At 48.5% G+C, this 23449-nt stretch overlaps 1 protein-coding gene across 1 annotated transcript; it reads left to right on the top strand.

Moving 5' to 3' along the window:
- Nucleotides 1–248: 248 nt before the first annotated feature.
- Nucleotides 249–22033, top strand: LOC146050366 (ETS translocation variant 3-like). The gene is made up of 5 exons (XM_083167329.1): nucleotides 249–384; nucleotides 7867–7931; nucleotides 9669–9906; nucleotides 14448–14563; nucleotides 15724–22033. Exons 2-5 carry the CDS (start codon nucleotides 7886–7888, stop codon nucleotides 16920–16922), a joined length of 1599 nt encoding a protein of 532 aa, XP_083023455.1. The 5' UTR covers nucleotides 249–384; nucleotides 7867–7885; the 3' UTR covers nucleotides 16923–22033.
- The last annotated feature ends 1416 nt before the right edge of the window (nucleotides 22034–23449 follow it).

Genomic DNA, 23449 nt, shown 5'->3' with positions numbered 1-23449 from the left:
CTAAAATGGCGCCCCGTATGTCTCAGCTTCTGTATACGCATGTGTAGTTCCCGCCTCCGCACGCACACGTCATTGGCAAACGGGATTACGTGCTCGCGACGGGGGTTTCCTCGGTGACGTTCGACAGTGTGGAAGAAGAAGGAGGCCGGAGGCTGTACGTCATATGACGCGTTACGCGCTGGAGAGGGCGGCGCTTGAGAACGTGGGTGTGGAGCTGCGCTGACGCACGCCGGGGGTGGTGCTCGCTGGTGACGTGACCGATGGGAGGGGAGAGACGGGACCGGAAGTGGGATTAATAAGGCGTCTGACACTTCCTGCTGCCCCGTATGAGCCGAGGAGACTGGCGGCGGCGGTGGAGGAACTGTGACTGAGCGGCTGACACTGGTAAGCGCACCGTGTCTCCTGTATTGCCTGTGGCCGGCCTTCCCTGCGTGTTCCCGGGCCTCACCCATCGCCGCGGGGTCCGAGCCGGGGACCTATGGAGGCCCCGGGAAGCTGCGGCCCAGTGATGTCCCGCACAGCGTTGGTCTATGCTCTGTCGTAGCCCTATGCCGCTCATAGACCTGGCTGTAGCAGATTCTTGCCGCCTGTAGTACTACAGGTCCCAGCAGAGACTGAAGCGAGGCATTCTAATATATATGTGTGTGTGTGTGTGTGTGTGTGTGTGTGTGTGTGTGTGTGTGTGTGTTGTGAAAATTGCTGTATTGTGTGGATTTAAAAAAATATATGTAATATATATATGGCGCGTGGGTGGCGTCACGCGTGCCCCCCCCTCCTTGGCGCGTGGGTGGCGTCAGGCGTGCCCCCCCTTGGCGCGTGGGTTGCGTCACGCGTGCCCCCCCTTGGCGCGTGGGTGGCGTCACGCGTGCCCCCCCCTTGGCGCGTGGGTGGCGTCACGCGTGCCCCCCCCCTTGGCGCGTGGGTGGCGTCACGCGTGCCCCCCCCCCTTGGCGCGTGGGTGGCGTCACGCGTGCCCCCCCCCCTTGGCGCGTGGGTGGCGTCACGCGTGCCCCCCCCCCTTGGCGCGTGGGTGGCGTCACGCGTGCCCCCCCCCCTTGGCGCGTGGGTGGCGTCACGCGTGCCCCCCCCCCTTGGCGCGTGGGTGGCGTCACGCGTGCCCCCCCCCCTTGGCGCGTGGGTGGCGTCACGCGTGCCCCCCCCCCTTGGCGCGTGGGTGGCGTCACGCGTGCCCCCCCCTTGGCGCGTGGGTGGCGTCACGCGTGCCCCCCCCCTTGGCGCGTGGGTGGCGTCACGCGCGCCCCCCCCTTGGCGCGTGGGTGGCGTCACGCGCGCCCCCCCCTTGGCGGCGTCACGCGCGCCCCCCCCTTGGCGCGTGGGTGGCGTCACGCGCGCCCCCCCCTTGGCGCGTGGGTGGCGTCACGCGCGCCCCCCCTTGGCGCGTGGGTGGCGTCACGCGCGCCCCCCCCTTGGCGGCGTCACGCGCGCCCCCCCCTTGGCGCGTGGGTGGCGTCACGCGCGCCCCCCCCTTGGCGCGTGGGTGGCGTCACGCGCGCCCCCCCTTGGCGCGTGGGTGGCGTCACGCGTGCCTCCTCCCCCTTGGCGCGTGGGTGGCGTCACGCGTGCCTCCTCCCCCTTGGCGCGTGGGTGGCGTCACGCGTGCCTCCTCCCCCTTGGCGCGTGGGTGGCGTCACGCGTGCCTCCTCCCCCTTGGCGCGTGGGTGGCGTCACGCGTGCCTCCTCCCCCTTGGCGCGTGGGTGGCGTCACGCGTGCCTCCTCCCCCTTGGCGCGTGGGTGGCGTCACGCGTGCCTCCTCCCCCTTGGCGCGTGGGTGGCGTCACGCGTGCCTCCTCCCCCTTGGCGCGTGGGTGGCGTCACGCGTGCCTCCTCCCCCTTGGCGCGTGGGTGGCGTCACGCGTGCCTCCTCCCCCTTGGCGCGTGGGTGGCGTCACGCGTGCCCCCACCCCCCTTGGCGCGTGGGTGGCGTCACGCGTGCCCCCACCCCCCTTGGCGCGTGGGTGGCGTCACGCGTGCCCCCACCCCCCTTGGCGCGTGGGTGGCGTCACGCGTGCCCCCACCCCCCTTGGCGCGTGGGTGGCGTCACGCGTGCCCCCACCCCCCTTGGCGCGTGGGTGGCGTCACGCGTGCCCCCACCCCCCTTGGCGCGTGGGTGGCGTCACGCGTGCCCCCACCCCCCTTGGCGCGTGGGTGGCGTCACGCGTGCCCCCACCCCCCTTGGCGCGTGGGTGGCGTCACGCGTGCCCCCACCCCCCCTGGCGCGGCTACTAAAGTGATAAACATTATTCAAAATTGCTGCTTATAGTAGATAGTTGCATTAGATGTGATGGTTTGTATGGGTGTTTATTGGAGGGCATCATTTGTTGCATTATATTTAGATTGTAAGCTCCAGTTCCAGGTAGGACTTGTTTGTATTTATGCTATGTCATTTTCATGATTTCCACCACCACACACCCACTCGGCCAGGGGGTTAAGCTTTGTCTGAAACCCAAACGCTGGGATGTTTCCTGGTGTTGGGAGGGTGCATGAGATGTGGTTTTATGTGTGTTTGTTGCTTCTGGGCAGGCACTCGCTGCGCATACTGTAGCCTTGGCACCAGAGTTTGTTATTACCTGTATTGACCTGGCAAGACTGAAATCCTCTTAAAACATCTTGTCCAGTGGCCTTGACTCTACTGCTCGCAGCGTGGGTTATATATGCACACGTGTGATTGCTCCATTCATTGGCTGGTTGTACTTTACATATTTGCAGTTGTTTTGGTGTTTATCTTGTACAGCGCAATGGAATCTGTAAGTGCCATATAAGTGAATGTTGCTGATTTGTTTGTTACCAGCTCCACCACTGAGCAGATTGGGTGGGTGTGATGTCTGCAGGGGTATTGCTGTGTTTTCAGCTGCTCCTTTCCTCCTTATCCTGGTCGATTTGTGTTTACCTAGACATTTATGTGATTATATGGCTGTTTTCCTTGTGATAAGAACTGGCCTTCACAGCAAGCGCTCATGTTGTGGTGGGTGATGGGCTCACCTGGATGTTTTAGGTTATTTTGTGTTATTACAAATGTTCTCTTTGACTGATCCTTTGGTTCTTGTGTTTGTTCTAAACATCAGTTAGTGCCTGGAGCAAGTTCATGGTTTGATTAGTAGGATCATAGTTACCCTCTGTCCAGCAGCTGGTACCCCAGTGATTAGTTTCTTTGTCCTCCTTTTTCTTCTTTCCTCTGATATGAGTATTTTACATTGATAATAGATTCACCAAATCTTGAATTCCCTAATAATGGTTCTCCACTAGTGGCTCCTTCCCTGGGACCCCAATTAGCAGTCCCAGTTTATTAACCATATAGCTACTTCTCCATCCTGCACATTGAACTAGGATGTGTCAGTGATTCAGAGAGGAATGGTCTATTATTCAGGAACCCTAGCACATGTTCCACCCGTTACAACATTCACTTCCTGAGTGCTGATTATAGAGTATAAAGCAATGGTGACCAGCGATCGCTTTCATTATACACCTGCTCACAACAAGTTACTTCTGCATTTTTAACTAATCTCCTAATCCTGTAGCCACCTCCTCCTCCTAATCGTCTGGCTGTAAGAGAATTTCCATTCTTAATGTTCAGTCATTTAGAATGTGAGTGAGTTTTTATTTGGTTTGAACTGTGAAGCTTTGTTTTTTTACCTCTTAGGTGCAGTTATTTCACACATTCAAGTAATGCCACAGTATCCAGGTACTGCGTTGCTGGGGATATGGTTGTTATGAAGTTTGACCATTAAAAGGTTGACATGGTTTCGGTTGACAGGCCTAAGGTTTAAAGGTCAACATAAGCATTAGGTCAATAGTCAAAATATTGACATGAGTTAAAGAAAAAAATTAAAAAACATCGGTATTTCATACTGCACCATCCACTAAGGCATGGGGGGACAGCATGTCGACCATATAACTCCTACCCAGTGGAACGCACTCCCTCGCTCCATTAGACTCTCCCCGACCTTGCAAAGCTTCAAATGGGCACTGAAAACTCACCTATTCATCAAAGCGTACCCTTCCACTGCATAAACCAGCTGGTTCTCCGACCCCTTGCCTGTTTACATCCTGCTATCTAACCACCACCCCCTCGCTTGCACCTCTTGTAATCTGTCTGTCTCCCCTTCCTACTAGATTGTAAGCTCCTCCGAGTAGGGCCCTCTTCCCTCCTGTTGTCAAAGCCCACTTCTCTTCACATTTCACTCACAGATCTCCTTTACTCCAACACTCAGTGACCATCTTCATACTCATCTCCATCATTGGCCTCAAGCCTCTAGTTGTATGTTGATTGGGTCCTCACTACTTACATTTAAGCTGTAATGTGTATTGAACTGTGGTGCTCTTTATTTGTACTGTATTTTTGTTATTTATTCAATGTTATGCCAAGTTTTGTCTCCCTGTATTGTTCCTTTGTACGGCGCTGCGAAACACTTGTGGCGCCTTTATAAATAAAATTATAATAATAATAATACCCAATGAGCTGTTGGATGTCATATTAGTCTTCTGAGCAGTTACCTGCTGCCAGTTACCATATTTTGCACCTGGCATGAGACGACAAACGCATCCACCACCACACTGTTCCCCAGTTTCCCTATGATATTTTGTAAAGGTGCTAAATAATATATTTGCCCCAAGATATTGTGATAGTTGATTGTACGGGTGAAAAATAATCTCTATTAACCATAATATAATATAGTGTATCTGGATGGTAGTTGCTAGATCCCATTGCAGGGATGGGGAACCTTTAGGCCTCCAGCTGTTGTTGAACTACGCATCCCAGCATGCCTTGCAACAGTTTTAGCATGGCCAAATGACAAAACTGTTCCAAGGCATACTGGGATGTGTAGTTCAATAGCAGCTGGAGGGCAAAAGGTCCCCCAACCCTGTACTAGTGGGAGACTGGATCTACCACATAACATGCGACACCAATGGGAGGAACAAGGTCAGTGGATTCAAGCCAAGGATTCATATCCAAGCCACCATCTATTGCATTTAGTAACCAGGTGGCGAGTGAAGCCAGCATGCCTGAAGCATGGCGAGGGTAGTAAGCCCTTGGGGCTACATTTGAGCTCCCAACTTGTGACATGTCACATGATTGTGACGACAGGAACACCTTCTCCCACTAGGATATAGGCTTATTGTATCCGGTTGTATGTAGGTCGACATGGAAAAATGTTTTTTTTTGGTGGGGATTTTTTTTTTTGCAACTCTTTAATACTTTACCCTCCACGGTTATTGTATAGGTGATAGACAATGTCGACCACTAAAGGCCATTTTCCACGTAATCGTACGTTGTTTCGGGCATGGTGCCTCGGTGCGCTCTGCACACTATGCCCACTTGGTTAGTAAAGTATGAAAAACCACTTAAAAAAACAAACCAACCGCAGGTCGACCTTTTGACTGTCAATCATAAGCACCTAAGGTATGTCTATCCACTGACTGCGTACCACCCTCCACGTCTTCTTCTATTGGGTAGTCCGAAGCGAGTGAAGCACTACACTAACTGAGGGTCCACATGCTGAGGTGTTAACAATTGACACCCCAAAAACTCCTTCTGGGCTTTTTCTGTGTCGGCATAATGACTGCTGACTTAGATATGGCCTGTAAGCTATAATACATATGATTCTGCGATTGCCCATTTCACGCACAACAGCTGTTCTAAGCCGCTTTTACCGTGGTTTACCAGGAGGGTGCAAACAACAATAAGCTAGAATTGCCTTTTTTGGGCTGGTCGTGCTTTTGGGCGCTTTAAATTGGAGCTACAATTCCCACAATAATTGAGTTGCTGCCTAGTGTCTTACCAAGAACTACTAGTATGTATCGGATTCGGTATGAAATCCCGAATGGGTCATAATACCGACAAGGACAAAATCCCGACAAGGACAAAATCCCGACATTTAAAATCCCAACAGGGTCAAAATACCGACATATAGAATGTACAGGTGAAACAGTCAACATGACTTTCCGTCGACAGGTCGTGAGGTCGACATGGTTTTTTTCACTTTTTTTTTACCCGAATGTCGACACAGTCGCATAACTCGCTTCGCTCGCAATGCTTCGGGCACGGTGCCTCGCTGCGCTCGGCACACTGTTTTATTCTCCCACCACGCCCTAGTGGATGGTAGGGCATGAAATACCGCCTGTCGGCACGCGTCGGGTCAAAAAACAGTGAAAAAAACCATGTCGACCTTGCGACCTGTCGACTGTTTCACCTGTACATTCTATATGTCGGTATTTTAAATGTCGGGATTTTGACCGTCTGGATTTTGACTGCATCCCGTATGTATCTTACACGACTCTTCCGTATATGGGTTTTACTCTTCCTCGCTGTATTGTTGCCACAGACTGTGAGCTCGCAAAACTTCTCTGCATGTTCTTAGCCAGACTGGTTTTATTCCCAATTATGACGTGGAAAGTCATACTGGCACTACATAACTATAAAGGTAGAATGCAGAGTTTGCTTAACCATTATGAGCACTGCTACGGTGGTGTGACCCTTATGGGAGGCTCTAACAGTGCAACGGCACTCAGACGCTGGGTGGCCATGATTCTCTTCTCTTGGTGCTTAGGATACAGGTACACATCGATTAGGTGTGGTATAGGGCTCCGACAGTCGGGATCCCGACAGTCATGAGCCCGACGTCGGGATACCGACTGCCCGGACTCAGACAGCACGGTGAGCGCAACAAAGCCCCTTGTGGGCTCACTGTGCTCGCCACGCTGCGGGCATGGTGGCTCACTACGGTCACCACCTATTCTATTCTCCCTCTGTGAGTCGTGGACCCCCACGAGGGAGAATAGCCAGTAGCCGTCATGCACCTGTCTGTCAGCGTTTTGACAGTCGGGATCCCGACGTCGGGTAAATGACTGTTGGGACCGAGTCCGGCAGACCATCAATTGGAGGGGCTTGGGGGAAGCCCGGAGCCTCAGTAGGTGCCGGTGAGGCCGCACCGCCGGAGTGCACACTGCAGGCATACTACTCCTGTGCCCTGCCTAAATCCTAGCAGGCTTGCCGCAATATATCAGCTGTGTGTGTATGCCCCGTTAGACATCCCATCTGATGCGTTTGTAGTGCCACCTAGGTGAATGCGGGTTCTACTGCTATACTTAGCATGGTGATATACCAGATCATGCAGTGTGTACAGCCACATGATGTACCGATCCATTGGTAAAATAAGTTATAAGACACCAGATGATGACGTGCCGGCTTTTGCCGGATGGCACACATCTTACAATAGTTGCTGCCTAGCATACGGTCTGTTTGCGCTAGGAATTGGCGGCACAGGTGTATGCAGCGCACTTTCGGCCCTGGAATGGTGCGGGGGTTAAATGTATCTATGCCATTCAGAGAATCCTGATGTCAGCCCCGGGTCCAAATGAGAAAGGGTTTTGCAGAAGAAAACAAAACTCTTCCGGCAGTGAGATCAGCGCTCTATTAGTAACCTTTGTTTTGTCACCACAAGTGGGGGTAGAGGGGAGGCCGGTACAGTGCTTTAGGCAGCAGTGGTCAGGAGGAAGGAAATGCGTAAGCTGCTGGTTTCCTTTTTGTTGGTGACAAAGGGGGTCACACACGGATCACTCACGATGTATTGCTCACCTGTGCGGTGGTGGGGGGGCGTGCAGTGACATCTTGCGCTGTTTCTTGGTTCTCCTCGTGGTTAATGTGTTGTGCGTGCCAACAGGAAGTGTGTGTGTGTTAGCACGCAGAACTGGCCTGGAGTCACAGGGAAAGCACAGCGCTATATAATCAGTCTTTGTCGTGTAGTGCCAACAGGTTTCTGCATTATTTCATTATCGTTATTTGGACTTTTTATCGGTTTAGTTTTTTTTGTTGCGTTTTGAGACCTTTATTTATTTTTCTTCTGCAGGTCAGCAAGAAGAAGAAAGATGAAAACGGGTTGCAGTATTGGGGAGAAGCCTAAAGGAGGGGGAGGTAAGAGCGCGGCACATGTGCTGACTATACAGCGATAGTCTTCAGTACCCAGAACCATGCAGAGGAGATGATGTGTAACCCACCCAGCTTTTTTAATATATAATGAAATTATTTTTTTAATTCGCTCCTCCCTGTTTGGCAGCAAAGGTGTCGTGCCCTCCCCAGTATGTATAAGTTTCTCATGTGTACTCTATTCCCTCCCATTCAAAACTTGCGCGGATGACAAAAATCCAAGGTCCTCTTGCACCAGTTTACAGATTATGAAGCCCTTTCAGCGTGATCCTGCACTGGGGTCTATCCACCTTTAAGCGTTGGCGAATACCCCCCCCCCCCCAACATGTAGTGGTTCTTTTCTGCTGTCATGTCTGCCTACAAACCATGTGTGTACTGTTACTGCTTTACCTGTACTCTTACTTTCTTGCTGGGTACTCTCGCACATACGTTCTCTATACTTCTGCTTGTGTCATCTTATGTGCTATGTCCGACAGCTTAGAGCATAGAATGGCGCCCTTGCCTCTGTCATTCTGATCTTTTAGTGCTAAAGTCCCATGGCTGGCACGTGCCTCCTTGTTGGTAATGTGTGTTTTTTATGCCTGTCACAGGTAAGACGAAGCTTAACACTGCCTGCTGACGCTCTATTAAAATCACCTGGCCAATGTTGTAATGTTATATATAGATGCTTGTTATCTCCTTGCAAAGTTTGTCTGTGGCTAATTTTTGTTTCTAAATTAGGTACTTGTTTCCTAGCACGGTGCCCACTACGCTAATTGCTTAGTGGGCTATTCTGCGTAGTGAAATCTCATCGCATGGGCCATTTTAGTGCCGTGCGATGCGATAGAATGTGATTTTTTTAAATGTAATTTATTCACTGCTCTACACTAATATGATTGTATGACATACCAAGAGGTTTTAGGCCCCCCCACTATCCACGCCACCCCGAAGCGTGGCGAGCGCAGCGGAACGCGTCCTCCGACGTTTTCATACCCCTACTATCCATGTTGATTTTATATAGGGTGGTGAGCCCCGCGAGGGGACGCGTAATACATGTTAAGTAATCCGCGTCCCCGCGCAGGGCTCGCTGCGCTTGCCACACTATATTAAATCAACTCCACGCCGACGTGGATAGTGGAGGTATGAAAAAAGTCAGGGGAACGCGTACCGCTGCGCTCGCCACGCTTCGGGGGGGGGGCTAAAACCGCTTGGTATGTCATACAATCATATTATTGTAGAGCAGTGAATAAATTGCATAAAAAAATCGCATCGCACGACACTAAAATGGCCCATGCGATTCGATGCGATTTCACTAACGTTAGCCTACGTAGAAAATCTGGGCGCCGTGCTAGGAAACAAGTACCCGAAATGAAGAATAACTTCTGTCTGCTTATCCAGGTAACGGCTTTAACACCCACCCCCACTGCCCTTGCCCAGTCATCAGTCTATATCCGAGACTGTCCTGTGCGTTTGTAACGCTTGCTGCACAGTGGCCCCCAGGACGCGGTCCTTGTGTACGTTTAGGATTTGTGTTTGTGCTTTTGTCTGATGCTGGCAATTCTAATCTATCTCTGCTCTTCTCTACTTTTTTCTTTTTGTTTTTTTGTGTGTTCTGCTTGAATCTTTTTTTTTTTTTTTAGTTTCCCATGTTTTCGTCCAAACATTTCTTTTGCGATCGCTTGTCTGTTTTTTTTTTTTCCTTTTTTTTTTTTTATCATTTTATTTAATTTGTTTAACAATCTGTAGGTTATCACTTTCCGGACTGGGCATACAGGGCAGAGTCCAGTCCTGGCTCCCGTCAGATCCAGCTATGGCACTTCATCTTGGAGCTGCTACAGAAGGAAGAGTTCCGCCATGTCATTGCCTGGCAGCAGGGGGAATACGGCGAGTTTGTCATTAAGGACCCGGATGAAGTGGCCAGGCTGTGGGGCCGGCGGAAATGTAAACCTCAGATGAACTACGACAAGCTGAGCCGGGCACTCAGGTGAGACCGGGTAACTTAATAGTCTGTGCTGGTAATAACGAGAAGCAAACTGGTTTGTAATGGGCTCCAAACTGCCGCCCTCCATTGGCCGGCGCCCTAGGCAAATGCCTACGGCTGCCTAGTTGTGGCGCTGACCCTGTGTGTACCCAGCACGACATTGCAGGCGACTGGGACCCTGCATACAAACTTGCCAAGCAGATAATGATGGAACTACAGGGTCTGCCATGCTGCTTTCTACTGTGCGGCATTGCTAGCGGAAGGGCCATCAGCCACGGGTGCATGCAAATAGGGAGTACACACTGGACGATTTGAACAATTTGGCATTCTGATTAGTCGGAATTGGGCACATTTTTCAAAATATCATCTAGTGCAGTGGTCTCAAACTCGTTCCCCAGGACCCCACACTGGTCACGGTTTCCAGGTCACCCAGCAGGTGCACTCATTACTAACACATTTTAATAGATCCACAGTTGGAGGTAATTATTTCACTTGATTCTGTGAGGTGACATGCAAAACATGCACTGTGTGGGGACCTGAGGACCGACTTTGAGAACTTATGGTCTAGTGTATGCCCAGACTAGGTGATTCATTGCACCCTATGGGCGCTCTTCACACCGGCGTAAGGGGCTGCGCCCCCTTAATTTGTGAATGTTTGTATTGTGAGAAATATGGTTAGAATTGTATGTAAGATGCCTGTATTGCAACTTAAGTTAAAGGTGAAATGTGTTAAATAGAGAGCATATGATTTGGAAGGGGGTGTGTATTGTTTTGTTTAATTAAGCGGTTACAGAGTAAGATGTACATTGACATTTGTGGGTGTGTGTGTGTGCAATAGTATAGTAGGGTGTTTTTGAGTCAGCGGCTCCCCACTGGCGGAGGTTACGACACAGGAAAACAGGAGGCTGGGTAGTGATAGGGGTGTGTGGGCATACGGGGGACTAAAGAGGAGGGTGAGGGACACTGTGCAGCTTTTGCCAGTGGGTGAGGGTCCAGCGTGGCAGCACAGGAGTACAGGACGGTGGCCCTGAGTCAGTGTCTCCTCCTACTGGGTGGGAGTTAGGGTGCATGAGAGCAGGAGGCTGGGTGGTAAAGCATGAATAGGGGAATGGGGGCGACAGTGTCAGCCACTCCCCAGTGGTGGAAGTTACGGTTCAGGAGAGCAGGAAGCTGGATAGTGATAGGGGTGTGTGGGTATGAGGGGGACTAAAGCTTTTGCACTAGTGCAGAGGAGGGTGGGGGACACTGTGCAGCTCCAGCCAGTGGGTGAGCATCCAGCATGCCAGCGCAGGAGTACAGGACGGTGGCCCTGAGTCAGTGTCTCCTCCTACTGGGTGGGAGTTAGGGTGCATGAGAGCAGGAGGCTGGGTGGTAAAGCATGATAGGGGAATGTGAGCGGGTCCCCACTGGCAGAAGTTACGGAGCAGGAGAACAGGAGGCAGGGCAGTGATAGGGGTGTGTGGGCATGAGGGGTAGTAAAGGTATTTGGCTGTTGCAGAGTAGGGATGGCCATTGGTGCAGATGCCATCGATGGTTGGCATTGATTGTGATTTTGCACCCTGCCATTGATAGTAGTAAAATATTACTTGGATAACCATCGATTGTTATAGCTATCGATGGTTATCCATTATATCTGACTGAATAGGCCGTGGGTCAATCAGAACTCAGTGGCGGGACTTCCGGGTGTGGGGGGCAGAGCTATGCTCCGTGTCCTGGCACCTTAAAAAAAATTTAAACTTGATCGGTTCTCCTTTTCCATCAATGTAGGGAAACCATCTGGTCCTCCCGCATCGATGGCAAAAGTATTCAACGTCGGCCATAAACCATTGATGATTTGAAATCATTGATGGTCTATGGGCATCCCTAGAACTGGAGGAGGGTGGGGGACAGTATGCAGCTCCCGGCAGTGGGTGAGCGTCTCCTTTCACTGGGAGGGAGTGAGGGTGCATGAGAGCAGGAGGCTGTATAATAGTGGTATGTGGGCACCTAGGGGCGGCACCTGCTTGTGGCGGATGGTGGGCGTGTACTGTAGCCCACCATGGTGGATGGTGGCCGTGTACTGTAGTCCTGGCTGGCTGGTCTTTTCCCTGGGGGGGGGCGGGTTTGTGTCTAGCGCTGGGCGGGAACGTTATACACACAGGGGATGAGTGACGGATCTGGCTAAATATATAAGATTAATCCCTTCAAATCGGTCCCTCCTGCTGAGGTTACAACTTTTATTAGGAAAAGTGGTCTGACATGACTGTAACAACTCAATCCTGGATCACAAAATGAAGTGTTGGCTGTTGCTGAACAGGGCATCTGGGGGTCCGTTGATTTTAGGTTCTAAAACTAAGGTTGCGTTGGATCTCAAGCAAACTGCGCCATGCATCCTCTTGGCTGCGGAAGGCTTTGTGCTTTGCGTACACGTAGATCAGGAGATTTAGACATATGACTGCTTACCTTCTCAGTATAAACCCGATACTACTGGGATAGCAGCTCCTTGCTTTCCGAAGTGCGCGTATAGAAACAGCTGACATTGTCCTGATACATCCAGTGCGGTTAGTAAAGCAAACAGCAGCTCTGTTGGGAAACTGATCACAGGACATGTCATTAGTCAGACGGTACTTCATATAATACTGCTGGGTGGGGCTTCTCCAGGCTAAATTCTTTCTGCAGGTGTCAGATTCCTCTGCACGCAGTTCATGCGGAGTCTGGGTCCAGCCACGACAGGGTTAAACATAAGATTGTGTTCTCCCCTGTGGCTCTCGGATCCCGTGTGTTACCTATCCTGCCTCCCCCACAGCCACCTGTGCAGCCTCAGCATGGGCACAGACCCTCTTCCATTTGGCCGTTGTACAGCAGTCGTGACTCCAAAGCAGAAAAACATGTTCTTTTTATACATTCTGGTACATTGACTCCTACTTTCTTCTGTTTTTGTATCGTGTCCCTGGAAGGTCTGATGTTTTGCTGTCATAAGCTAGTTTGTGCTGGCAGACCTGGGCAATAAATTGCTGCTTTTTTTTTTTTGAACATGTCGTCATGTTTTCTGCATCCTGTGAGCATGTTCCTTAATGAGAATAAAGGGGTCTGCCTTGTGGTTTGTCATTGGCTAATCCAATATGAAAGGTCACTGTGCGACAGATGACTACTCGCTGCAGTATTCCGTACAGGAAGTCTGGTGAGCACAGATAATACACTTCCCATAAAGCACCTTGTGTTTGGGTTACTGTCTAGCTTTCCTCTTCTCAAGGTGGTTGTGTACCAAGTAGCTGTCTGTCATACGCCTTAAACACTGAGTGTCAAAGCAGGCATCTCCAACCTTGCCCCTCCAGCTGTTGTGAAACTACAAGTCCCATTATGCCTGGACACGGTTTAGCTATTAGGGAATGTTAAAACTATTTCAAGGCATGCTGGGATGTGTAGTTTCATAACAGCTGGAGGGCCAAGGCTGGATATGCCTGGTCTAAAGTGACAGACATTGGTTCTTTGCAAAAGGGGTTGACCCATGACCAGTGCGCTGTATTAAATGAAAGAGCCCTGGCTTCAGTGGTATAAGTTCCATAGAACACTAAACATTACAAGCCCCTAACATTCCTTCTGCATGGATGGCAGCCTTACAGTCACGTGACCTCAGATTGTTCCAGCACAGTGAAAGGCACAGCTGTGACCGGGTTCAGCCGCGTGCGCAGCCTCTGGCTGCTGTAATCTCACCCGTGCAGCTGATAGGATCCTCGTCCCTGTGATAGAGAGATGTGGTTTCCTTCCCTTCTTCCTCTCCGCAGTGCTAGTCCTGGTATCTGTCCCGTGCACACAGGGTGTGTGCCCTTCTGGTCTCGTCTCCAGACTAGGTGTGTGGTTTGCAGTCAGTCGCTGGTTGTGTTTATCAATGCATCTTTTCTGTGACCAATTTGCATGTTGCGCACTGCAAACTTTATTTTTTTATTCTAACGGACGTTATATAATGTCATGAGAAGTTGCAGGAACTAAGGGTTTGTGACTGTGGGGAGGAGACAATGGTATAAGTAGGGGGAGGGAAGAAGGCAGTGTACAGAAACGCAGCTCCACACACTTATGGGTACAGCTGACCTGTAATAATTCATATACGGCGTTACCTTGGGTTACAGATGGCCTGCATGTACCTGGACGAGTTATTAAGTTTCTGTGCAGGGTAAATACTGGCTGCTTTATTTTTACACTGCAATGTAGCTATCCGTTTGAACACACCGCACCCAAATCTAACTCTCTCTGCACCTGTTACATCAGCCCCTCCTGCAGTGAGCATGTCTTTGTCCATTAGCAAACCAAATGTGTATCACCCCTTAGTCTGGAGTGGATATGGCGTATGCAATGTGGAGCAGAGACCGTTCTAGTTGCAGACTAAAGGCTAAATATAAAATATGATAAAGGGTTTTTTTTTTTGTTCTCTTTTATGATGGTATTTAGGAACATAGACATGACCCAGAACAGCAACAGCGGGCGGCATTGAGTTAGATGTTGCCTTATTAACATCTGTACAAATGAGGAACGTTAGATTACTAACCGGCTTCTACTCGCCATTGCAGATACTACTACAACAAACGGATCCTGCATAAAACCAAGGGGAAGAGATTCACCTACAAATTCAACTTCAACAAGCTGGTGATGCCCAATTACCCATTCATCAACATAAGGCCCAACGGTAAGCCGCCAGGCGTATATAGAAGGGCCTCAGGTCATGCATTGCTTATACTTTGCTGCCTGTTATATGCAATGGCTCTTTTTTAGCATTTCTAATATAGCATCATTGTGTCTCTTTTGCACTTTACAAGTGCCAGTATATGATTGGTCGTTCCTAGTTATACCATTTCCTATTGCTGTGCTGTTGCCGAGTAGCTGATCACATGATTATAAAGCATTGTCCATAGCTGTGCCTGTGCAGTACCTAACACTCATTGGTTGCCAGGCTTGTACTGATTAGAGACTAAACATCTCACTTGATGCACTGTCGAAATATCTCCTTCCTCATTATTTAGAACTCATTGACTGAGATACTTCTGTATTTTGTAACCATAACCTTTAGGATGGAATTTCCCTGCTAGAATCCCATGTTTTTGTTCTGTGCACTGCATTTTACAAATACAATTCATTGCACTGGATTTGTGCTGATCTAGCAAATGAGTCACCCAATCTCTGTTCACTCTCCTGTTTCTCTGTATTGCTTCAAGCAAAACTGCCCTTGTAGCACGAGATTGTGTTGCAGCGTATTCTGTTTCTCCTGCCCCAGGCAGAGCAGACGGGAAACACAACCTGCTGCACAGAGTTTACGCTCCTCCTATTCCCATCCTGTAATAGCCCCAGCCATTGGGAGGAGATCCAGGTAATAGGTACTGAAGGTAGAGGTGCTTTATACACCTGTGCGGTACAGCGGGTGTATCCTTACCCTTATGTGTGCAATTTATAGCATGGTGAGTGTTCCTCAGGTTTGGATTTCCAACCTTGGTTCCATCCCATTATTTGTCACTTTCTCGGTTGTACATCTCAGTTGCCCCCTTGACACCCTTACCGCTTGCATGCCGGGCTATTTTCGGCAATGCCTTTAGTTCAGCAGCTGTTATTTCTGTGACTGAGGGATATGACGCGGTTGCGTTGCGCGCGCGACGAGGGTTATGACGCGGTTGCGTTGCGCGCGACAAGTATAGCAGGATGCATGCCAGAGCAGATTTTGATTGAGTGTCCTTTACAAGGCCAAAGAATGGCAGCAGGATGGAGCCGTGCCGGAGGGCTAGTACAGCGTAACTCAGTGCGTCACCTGTAATCCTGTCTCGTCACACACCAGTTTCATGTTTTCCTCTGTTGTAGGTGGTGTTCCACAGAGCGCTCCGCCTGTCCCTACAGCCTCCTCCCACTTCCACTTCTCGCCTATAGACTCTCCGAATGACGATGGGCACGGTGGCCATTTCTCAGGGGGCTCTACAGCACAGTCCAGCCGTGAATCCTTAATTGATGTTGGAGACCGTAAGCAGATGCCTTCAGAGGCAGAAGATCTCCATGCTGAGTGGCGACGCAATGCTGACCTCATGTCCCCTCGACACCCCATGGTCTCCGGCGCCCACGGCCTCCAGAAGCATAAGTCTGATCTCTTGCTGCCAGTGTTTTCAATGCCTGGGATGTATCCGGACCCGCACAGCCCCTTTGCTTTGTCTCCTCTCCCGGGTCGTGGAGGCTTACTCAATGTGCCCATCTCACCCGCTTTGTCCCTGACTCCAACAGTTTTCTCTTACAGCCCCTCGCCAGGGCTGAGTCCAGCTTTCCAGAGCGGCAGCTGCTTCAACTTCAACCCTGAAGAGATGAAACACTACCTGCAGGCCCAGGCCTGCCTTAACTACCACCTAAGTCCACGGACTCTGCCCAGGTTCCCTACTTTCATGATGCCACCACCTCACCGCCATTTCCCCCCAGAAGAGCAGCCGTCTTTCCCCATCAAGCTGCAGCCCCCTCCGGTTGGACGGAAGCATAGGGATTGTCCTCAAAGTCCCGGCGATCAACAGCCACCCCCTCAACAACATCTCCTACTGCCAGTGAAAGTGGAGCCAGTTTCCGATGATGAGCCTAACTCTGAAGATCTGGATTCTTCAGACCATGCAGAGAGGGAGTTTAATGACAGCGATAATGAACAAGAACCAGTTTCTCCAAGTGAGGACGCAGAGGAAAAAGGGCATACATTCGCGAAGCCCGCTGCTCCTTCCTGGCCACTCCTCTCCCCCGTTGCAGGTCGATTTAGTTACCCGAAGGAGGGTACAGTAGAGCACGCTGATGCTGGTGACAAGGTGCCGAAAGACTCCTCCGGTGATGTTGTAGCAGCAGCAGCAGTAGTAGTAGAAAAGAAGGAGGACTCTCTGCCGGCCAAGCTGCGCTTCAAGCGCCTCTGGTACGGAGAGCGCCAAGCGGAAGCCAATGAGGAACGAGAGTGCAGGAAGGTCAGCTGCATCGTCAGCGGCCTCCGCTCGCCAGGCCTGCCTGCAGAATCCAAGGCCGTAGCCGCCGCAGCCGACTCCTAGTACTGGACCTGAATGTGGAAGACATGTTTGTGGATTCCTGTTTTTGTTTTTATTTTATTTTTTATTTTTTTTATGTATAGTATAATGCTATTTTTATAGCATTGCTGCAGAAGTGGTGAGGTTTAAAGGTTTTGTTTTGATTCCCAGACTTCCTTTTAACATTGCAGGTGATGTTTATTTAGTAAATATATATATATTTTTTTTGTTGAGGCTTCAGGGAAAACATTTCCTCTTATATATGTAAGGGGAGCTTAAACTATACATTGTGTTTTGCCGATTTATATGGAGACATCGAAGTGTATTTTATTACGATTATATAGATTTGTCATGGTGAAGAGCTCTGCTCAACGCTTCTCTAAACCGAAGAGAGGATGAGTGACGCTGTCTTGCACTCTTGTCCCGCTCCCCCCCCCCCCCCCCCCCTCCTTTCGGCTTATTAAGGGTCCCACAGATTTATTTCCCTTTTTACCTGAAAGCTTTAAAAATGAGAGCAAAGTGACACTACAACATGGATTGTAGGGACCGCATAACTTAGAGGGATGTGATTTGTGAGGACGAGTTAGATTTTTTTTTTTTTTTGGCTTTTATAAACATTCAGAAACCCACACACCTTTGTGATGTCATGGATGACCAGTCCTTTTTTTTTTTTTTTTTTTTTTAAACATGAAAAGTAATTTATTCTACACAACAAAGTTTGTAAAACAGCAGTACTAACTGTAAATAGAGAACCCTACACCGCGTCCAGCCAGGCCAGCCTGCGGGAGCCTAGTAGCATGCAGGCCACTGCAGTCTGTTTTCCCTCATCACACGTACCAACTCCTGTCATCGGAACTCCAGGATGTGTAACGTGTGGTTTCATGACCTACAGGAAGCAGACTTCATAGAATACGGGAAGTCCAATGAAATGAAAACAAAAGACACTCATGCGACGCATCCCTTTTTTGTCTCGTATATTGGTTTGTTTGGTGTTTCCTGTGACGCTCAGACATTCCTGCTGCTAAAAGTCCCAACCATACCGGCGAGGCCACAGGTAATCCCAGTTCCACCTGTGGTCCCACGTAATGTAGGATCGCAAACCAGAGTGAAGCACTGCACCTACCTCTCCGTGACACAGTGGTGGCACCGATGTTATCGTTCGGCCAAACGGGCGAGATTTGTCTTTTTGAGTGTTGACTGATCTAGAAAATGTTCAGCTTTTATTGCAGACACCGTCATTATTGGTGTCTGGGCAGCCTCCAAGGTAATTCCTCTCTTACCGGCAAACCTGCTGTAAGGGGGAGTCTAGCCGTATTCACCAGCCGATCCAACTATCCATACGTAAAATCTCTTGTAACAATATACCGAAGTTCTCTGCTTTTTTTCTGATGCAGGCCCAGTTCTCCAAGATGTCGTTGGAATCCATTTGAGGGTTTTTGAAATGGCGGATAAATCCGCAGGGCACCAGCGGAAGCTTCAGGATAACCTTGTGTAGTGCGTCTACGAAACACTGGACTTGCTGATAAAATGTATTGTATTTAATAGGCCTGCTGGTGGTTTAGGGTTCTGTAAGAATAGTCATTGGTGATGTGGTTCCAGTGAGCTGCTATTTCTACACCCGCTTTGTGAGTACCAGTCGGTGACATTGTTGATCCTGTGACATTTTCTGACTTTAATATGAATTAATTTCAACAAAATGGCCAGGTTTTTTTTTATTTTTTATTACTTTCCCTACTCCAAAATGCTTCGGACCAGAAGTATTTGGGCATCTGATTTTTCTGTTAGCAAAGTCTGAACACCGGAAACTTTAATGTTAATATATACCTTTTACACAATATTAATGTACATAAATGAATTTTTTTCATAGACTTCATACATACAGCCTGAAAATAATGTGTACATTCATTGTGTGCATTTAAAGGTCGGGAACACGGAACCACGAGATTAAGATAGTGACCGTCACACTCCAAGGAAAAGAAAAAACTTTTTTTTCCGGTATATTCCATATTTTGGAGATATGGTGACTCGACCTGAATTAGTTTCCAAGGAAATAAAATGTTTCATCTCATTATATAATTGTTGCACATCCGCTAAGAAGCCTAGTTGTGCACTGTCATCTTCGTTACATAACTGCCATTAGCAACCAGAATAACTGGTCATCCTCGCAGGAAGTCTTGTCGGCAGATAATTAGTGCTGTGCGTGTGTTGTCACGCTCGCTGGTAACTTTAACTAGTGCGAGCGCGGGTCTTTACACCGTTACAGAACGTGTTGGTGTGTCGGTGGTAAATAAAGTGTGTTGTACACCAGAATTGCCTGCCCTGTTTCACCCCCTCCTGCATACTTAGCCGTTTCTGGTGGGTCCTCCATCCCCCTCCTGGTAGGGTTTGCTACACTGGCAGCAATTGGATGGGGCGGTGTGTGTGCTCCCTGCATTCCATCGTACATGGTTGTTGGTGATTGGATCGGATCATTCTATTGCTTTCTGTGACCTTTATTGCCTGCCACACACAAAGCTGATTAGCTGTTTCTGGATATTTGATCGCTATATGACCTTACGGCACGTAACACTAGACGGAACCACTGAGTAGTGTAGTAGTCTAGTCCTCCTCCCGTCTGTCTGGATTTTTGAAGCTCTCCTTTCGCTTGTGGATAAAGGCGTCAGTGTTTACGGATATTCTGACACCTCCTGATCAAGACAGCCTCCATCGCCCTTCCTCCTGTCTGCCTCTACATTGGTAATCCATCTCCATACTCCGATACTATACAGGTCTGTGCTCCTGCTCCGATACCATTTCTATCAGCCATCCCATGACGATTAATAAATGGTTAATGGGAAGTAGAGAAATGGGACACCTTGCCTTGGGTGCTTTCATGTAACCTCTGTGCCTGTAATTCCCCGGAGTGACTACCAGTTCCCAATGTCATGGCCAGGAATGCAGTCTAACCTGTAGCCAGTCCCGTGAGAAGCTGACACCACTGTGTTCCGTGTACGCGTTTCTCTGCAGTCTGCAACCTTCCCTATTGTGCAGGAGTCGGACAGGATCCTAGCGGAGATGATCTACAGATAATGGACATGGCTGCTTTTGATGCATCTCCCAAATGTCCCGCTGCTTGCTGTTCTATATAAAAGCGGATATCCTGATCATGCATACAGCCGCTCACTTTAGGGTGGCCTGGCTGCTTTTTACTCACCAAGAGCCGAATGTAATAGCCTCCGAATTTGGCGGCTGCGGGGGTTACTGGCCAAACTGACATTTTTTTTTTTTTTTAAAGGGGCAACCCCTTACAAAGCAAAACCATGCCTTGCCAGTGATAGCCCCTTTTAAAAATAAAGTTTGACCAGGAACCAGTACAGCCGCCAAATTCAGAGGCCCAAACATTTGGCCTCAAGTGTTTTGTTATATGTACTGCTGTTTAAGCTTCGAACAATAGGAATCTTGGAAGTAAATTTCTCTCCCATGAAAAACCAAATTAAAAAAATATATATATTTTTGGGGGGTGTCTGGTTATTCTCAGGAACAGGAATGACAGACCTTCACGTCCCTCTACCGTAGACCATGTCCTCACAAAGTGCTCATTGCTCAGAGGAAGCGGCCAGCCCCCCCTACTGGTAGAAAATAGAATGACACACAATGCCTGTTAACTCCTTTCCCAAGTGCCAGATAAGTGTAGATGCTGCTTCTTCGACCGGTATACGCTTGCTATTGTATAATAAAGTGTGTGTTTTTTAGTTTAACTTGATATTAACATTAAGTTATCTATTTACTTTTTTAAAGCAGGGGTGGGGGGATAATTCATGTATCAGGGAGAACTCAGGGCTTCGGACACTGGACCAGCCTGGAAGCAAATGTCGTATTAAATAAAGAGCCCTCTAGTGTTAAGAAGTTGCTATTGCAACAGTTCAAATAATAAAAAAAGATTCAGATGGACAAAGTTCTGTGAACCCCCCCACTATGAAATGGAAAAGTAGAATATAATTATTTTTGTAATCCTAAAACAAGTGCCAAATATTGAATGGTAATAAAGCGATGTAGTAGACGTTGTTTTGTGACTCTATGAACACTAAATGCACAATCAACCAAGTGATGTGGAGGAGAAGGGTTTGCAAAGCATTAACGAGTCTCTGCAGTGTGTTCTCCAACTCTACAATGTGTTCCTGAACTAAATCGAGTCCTCGTATAACTCAGGTGAAACGCGTTGTCTTGGGACGGAGAAACGCGTCTGAAAGCATTCTTTCTTCAGGGTAGTGGAAGTAAAAAATTATCATGGGGGGGGGGGGGTGTTAGGGACCCCACTGCCTCTCAAGCACTTTGTTGTGAACAATATTGAGCAGAAGAACTACATGTTCCAGGTTCTAACTGGTAGATGTAGTGCTGCTTAGTGTATGTCCGTAATGCTGTTGTCACAGAGCGCTCCATTTGATAATAGTTTTGTGATGAGTTGTTTTTTTTTCTAAAAATGACTTTATTAGCAGTCATTCCAATATTCACACTTAAATACAAATGGGGTTTAATTCTGTTAGGTACAGGAAACCTAGAACACCTGACGAGATGTCAATCCCCGGGATGTCTCGTCTGTTTATATTCAGGTAGCTTTATGCAACAGCGCCACCTTGAGGCATAAGTAGTCTCCGCACACTTGGTTGATTGTCCCTCTTGCCCTCTCTTAATTCCAGCATAACTTTTTTTGCTAAGTGTTGGATTTTATTTCTTCTTTTTATTTTTTTGGAAATGTTATGCTTTTAAGGCGTTTTAATTCCAGTGGTTTTCTTCCCCCATTGTTTTATTTTACTTCTAGATACTTAGTGGACTGTGGGAAGAGGACTATATAGTATTAAGGCCATGTGTCAGACTGAAGTGGGTAGTGTACGTACATAACGGTGGACTAGCTGATCTGTGCAGTGCCTTTAGACGATTCTAAAATGTCTTCAGAAAAAAAAAGAACCCACAACTTGTATTTGGCATATATATTATATATATATGATGTAATGTTATATAGAAACATATGTATAATATACATATTTTTTCCCAGGGGTATGTGAAAGCTCTGTATTTTGTATAAAATTTGAAAGTAAAGTGTTTTACCTCAAATTTTAAGATTTTAAAAAAGTAAATAAAATTTCCCTTTTCATTAAGTTTGCTTTTGTGTCTTTCTTTTTATTACGAAGCCGACCACGGGGGTAGATTGCAAGGGGAGCAGATTAGTAGCTCTGTGATATCACGTGTCCCGGTGACATCACAGATGGGATTTAGCTCCCAAAATACCGTAGGGTACGTAGGGGGATCCAGGTGATGGTTTTTTTGTCAGTGCTTCTTTGTGGGGGGGGGGTCGGGAGAGATGACTTCCGTACCTTTCCATCCACGTTGACTCAATTTGTGAACCGTAACGTGTTCTGAGCACAGCGGTAGTCAAGTGAGGCGAACTGGGCAGTACCCCAATCTCTTGACAGTTGTGTGATTGGGGATATTAAATGTGCCAATGCTTAATACATGGGTTAAAAACCAAGATCCTGGTGGTAATTGCAGAATTGGGACTTTTTAACATGCTTAATTACCTCAACCATTGCTGGCCGCTTATTGGTGCATCCGGTCGGCGGTAACTGTAAGAAGGTTAATCTTTAACCGTTTCAGTGCCAAAATTGATGTGAGAGATCCTCAAAATATCCATTAAAAATGCCAGGGCCACTCACAGTGACGGTTTTGTTTTATGTGCAATATTTAACTAGACTTCAGTGAATTGGTTTGGCTGTAATTGTATGTATACTAAAAGAACGATCGCTGTGAGCAGATGTTTTGAGGATCTGACCGCAACATTGGCACTCAATGGGTTAAGTCTGGCATGTGTAAACTGTGGCCCACCAGCTGTTGTGAAACTACACATCCCAGCATGCTTTGCCATAGTTTTAGCATTCCCGAATAGCGAAACTGTGGCAAGACATGATGGGACTTGTAGTTTCAACACAGCTGGAGGGTCATAGTTTGGACATTCCTGGGTTAAGTCCTGTATGCAAATTTGGGTAGACTCTGTACCCTATGGTAAAGCATTGTATTACATTCACAGATGGTGCTTACCAGGTCTTGTGGGCAGACGGATCATTTGCTGTGAAATAACCATTCTTGCTCTCACATCTTCCTAACCGAATACCGCTGCAAGGAAATCTGTATGGGCGTCCTTGAGGAAGAACTACAGGGGGGACAGTAAATGCCACTCACATCCAGACCGCGCTGCCTGCCCTTACAGGGAAAGCCGCTTCAACACTGCAGCATCTCGCTTTCCTTCATCTCGCAGGGCCCTGTTTAATATTTTCTGAAATCCCCATCCTTAATTTCCAGCCCGGCCAGGGAAAACATCACAGGCGCTGCACGTGCGCTGGTATTGATCGGCAAGATTACTCCATTTCACCCGTATTGATCACATAATTGCTTGATCTCGGTTCTCATTTAGACGTGGCAGGTCCTTCTATTGCTTTTAACTTTCTCTGTTAGTTTCGCTTCCCCACCGTCGTGACCAATTCAATAACTAGGGCAAAAAAAATTCCCGGCTGGTCTCC

Source organism: Crinia signifera, chromosome 12 (assembly GCF_055691185.1).
Source record: "Crinia signifera chromosome 12, ASM5569118v1, whole genome shotgun sequence".
In the NCBI taxonomy this organism is placed as follows: Eukaryota; Metazoa; Chordata; class Amphibia; order Anura; family Myobatrachidae; genus Crinia; species Crinia signifera.
This window is presented reverse-complemented; position numbering and strand designations above follow the sequence as displayed.

Bases quoted from the DNA above. Each gene is read 5' to 3' on its own strand.
- LOC146050366 (XM_083167329.1), top strand. From the start codon at position 7,886: ATGAAAACGGGTTGCAGTATTGGGGAGAAGCCTAAAGGAGGGGGAG. The intron at 9,907-14,447 runs GTGAGACCGGGT...TCGCCATTGCAG, and splicing joins AAGCTGAGCCGGGCACTCAG to ATACTACTACAACAAACGGA. The intron at 14,564-15,723 runs GTAAGCCGCCAG...CCTCTGTTGTAG, and splicing joins CATCAACATAAGGCCCAACG to GTGGTGTTCCACAGAGCGCT.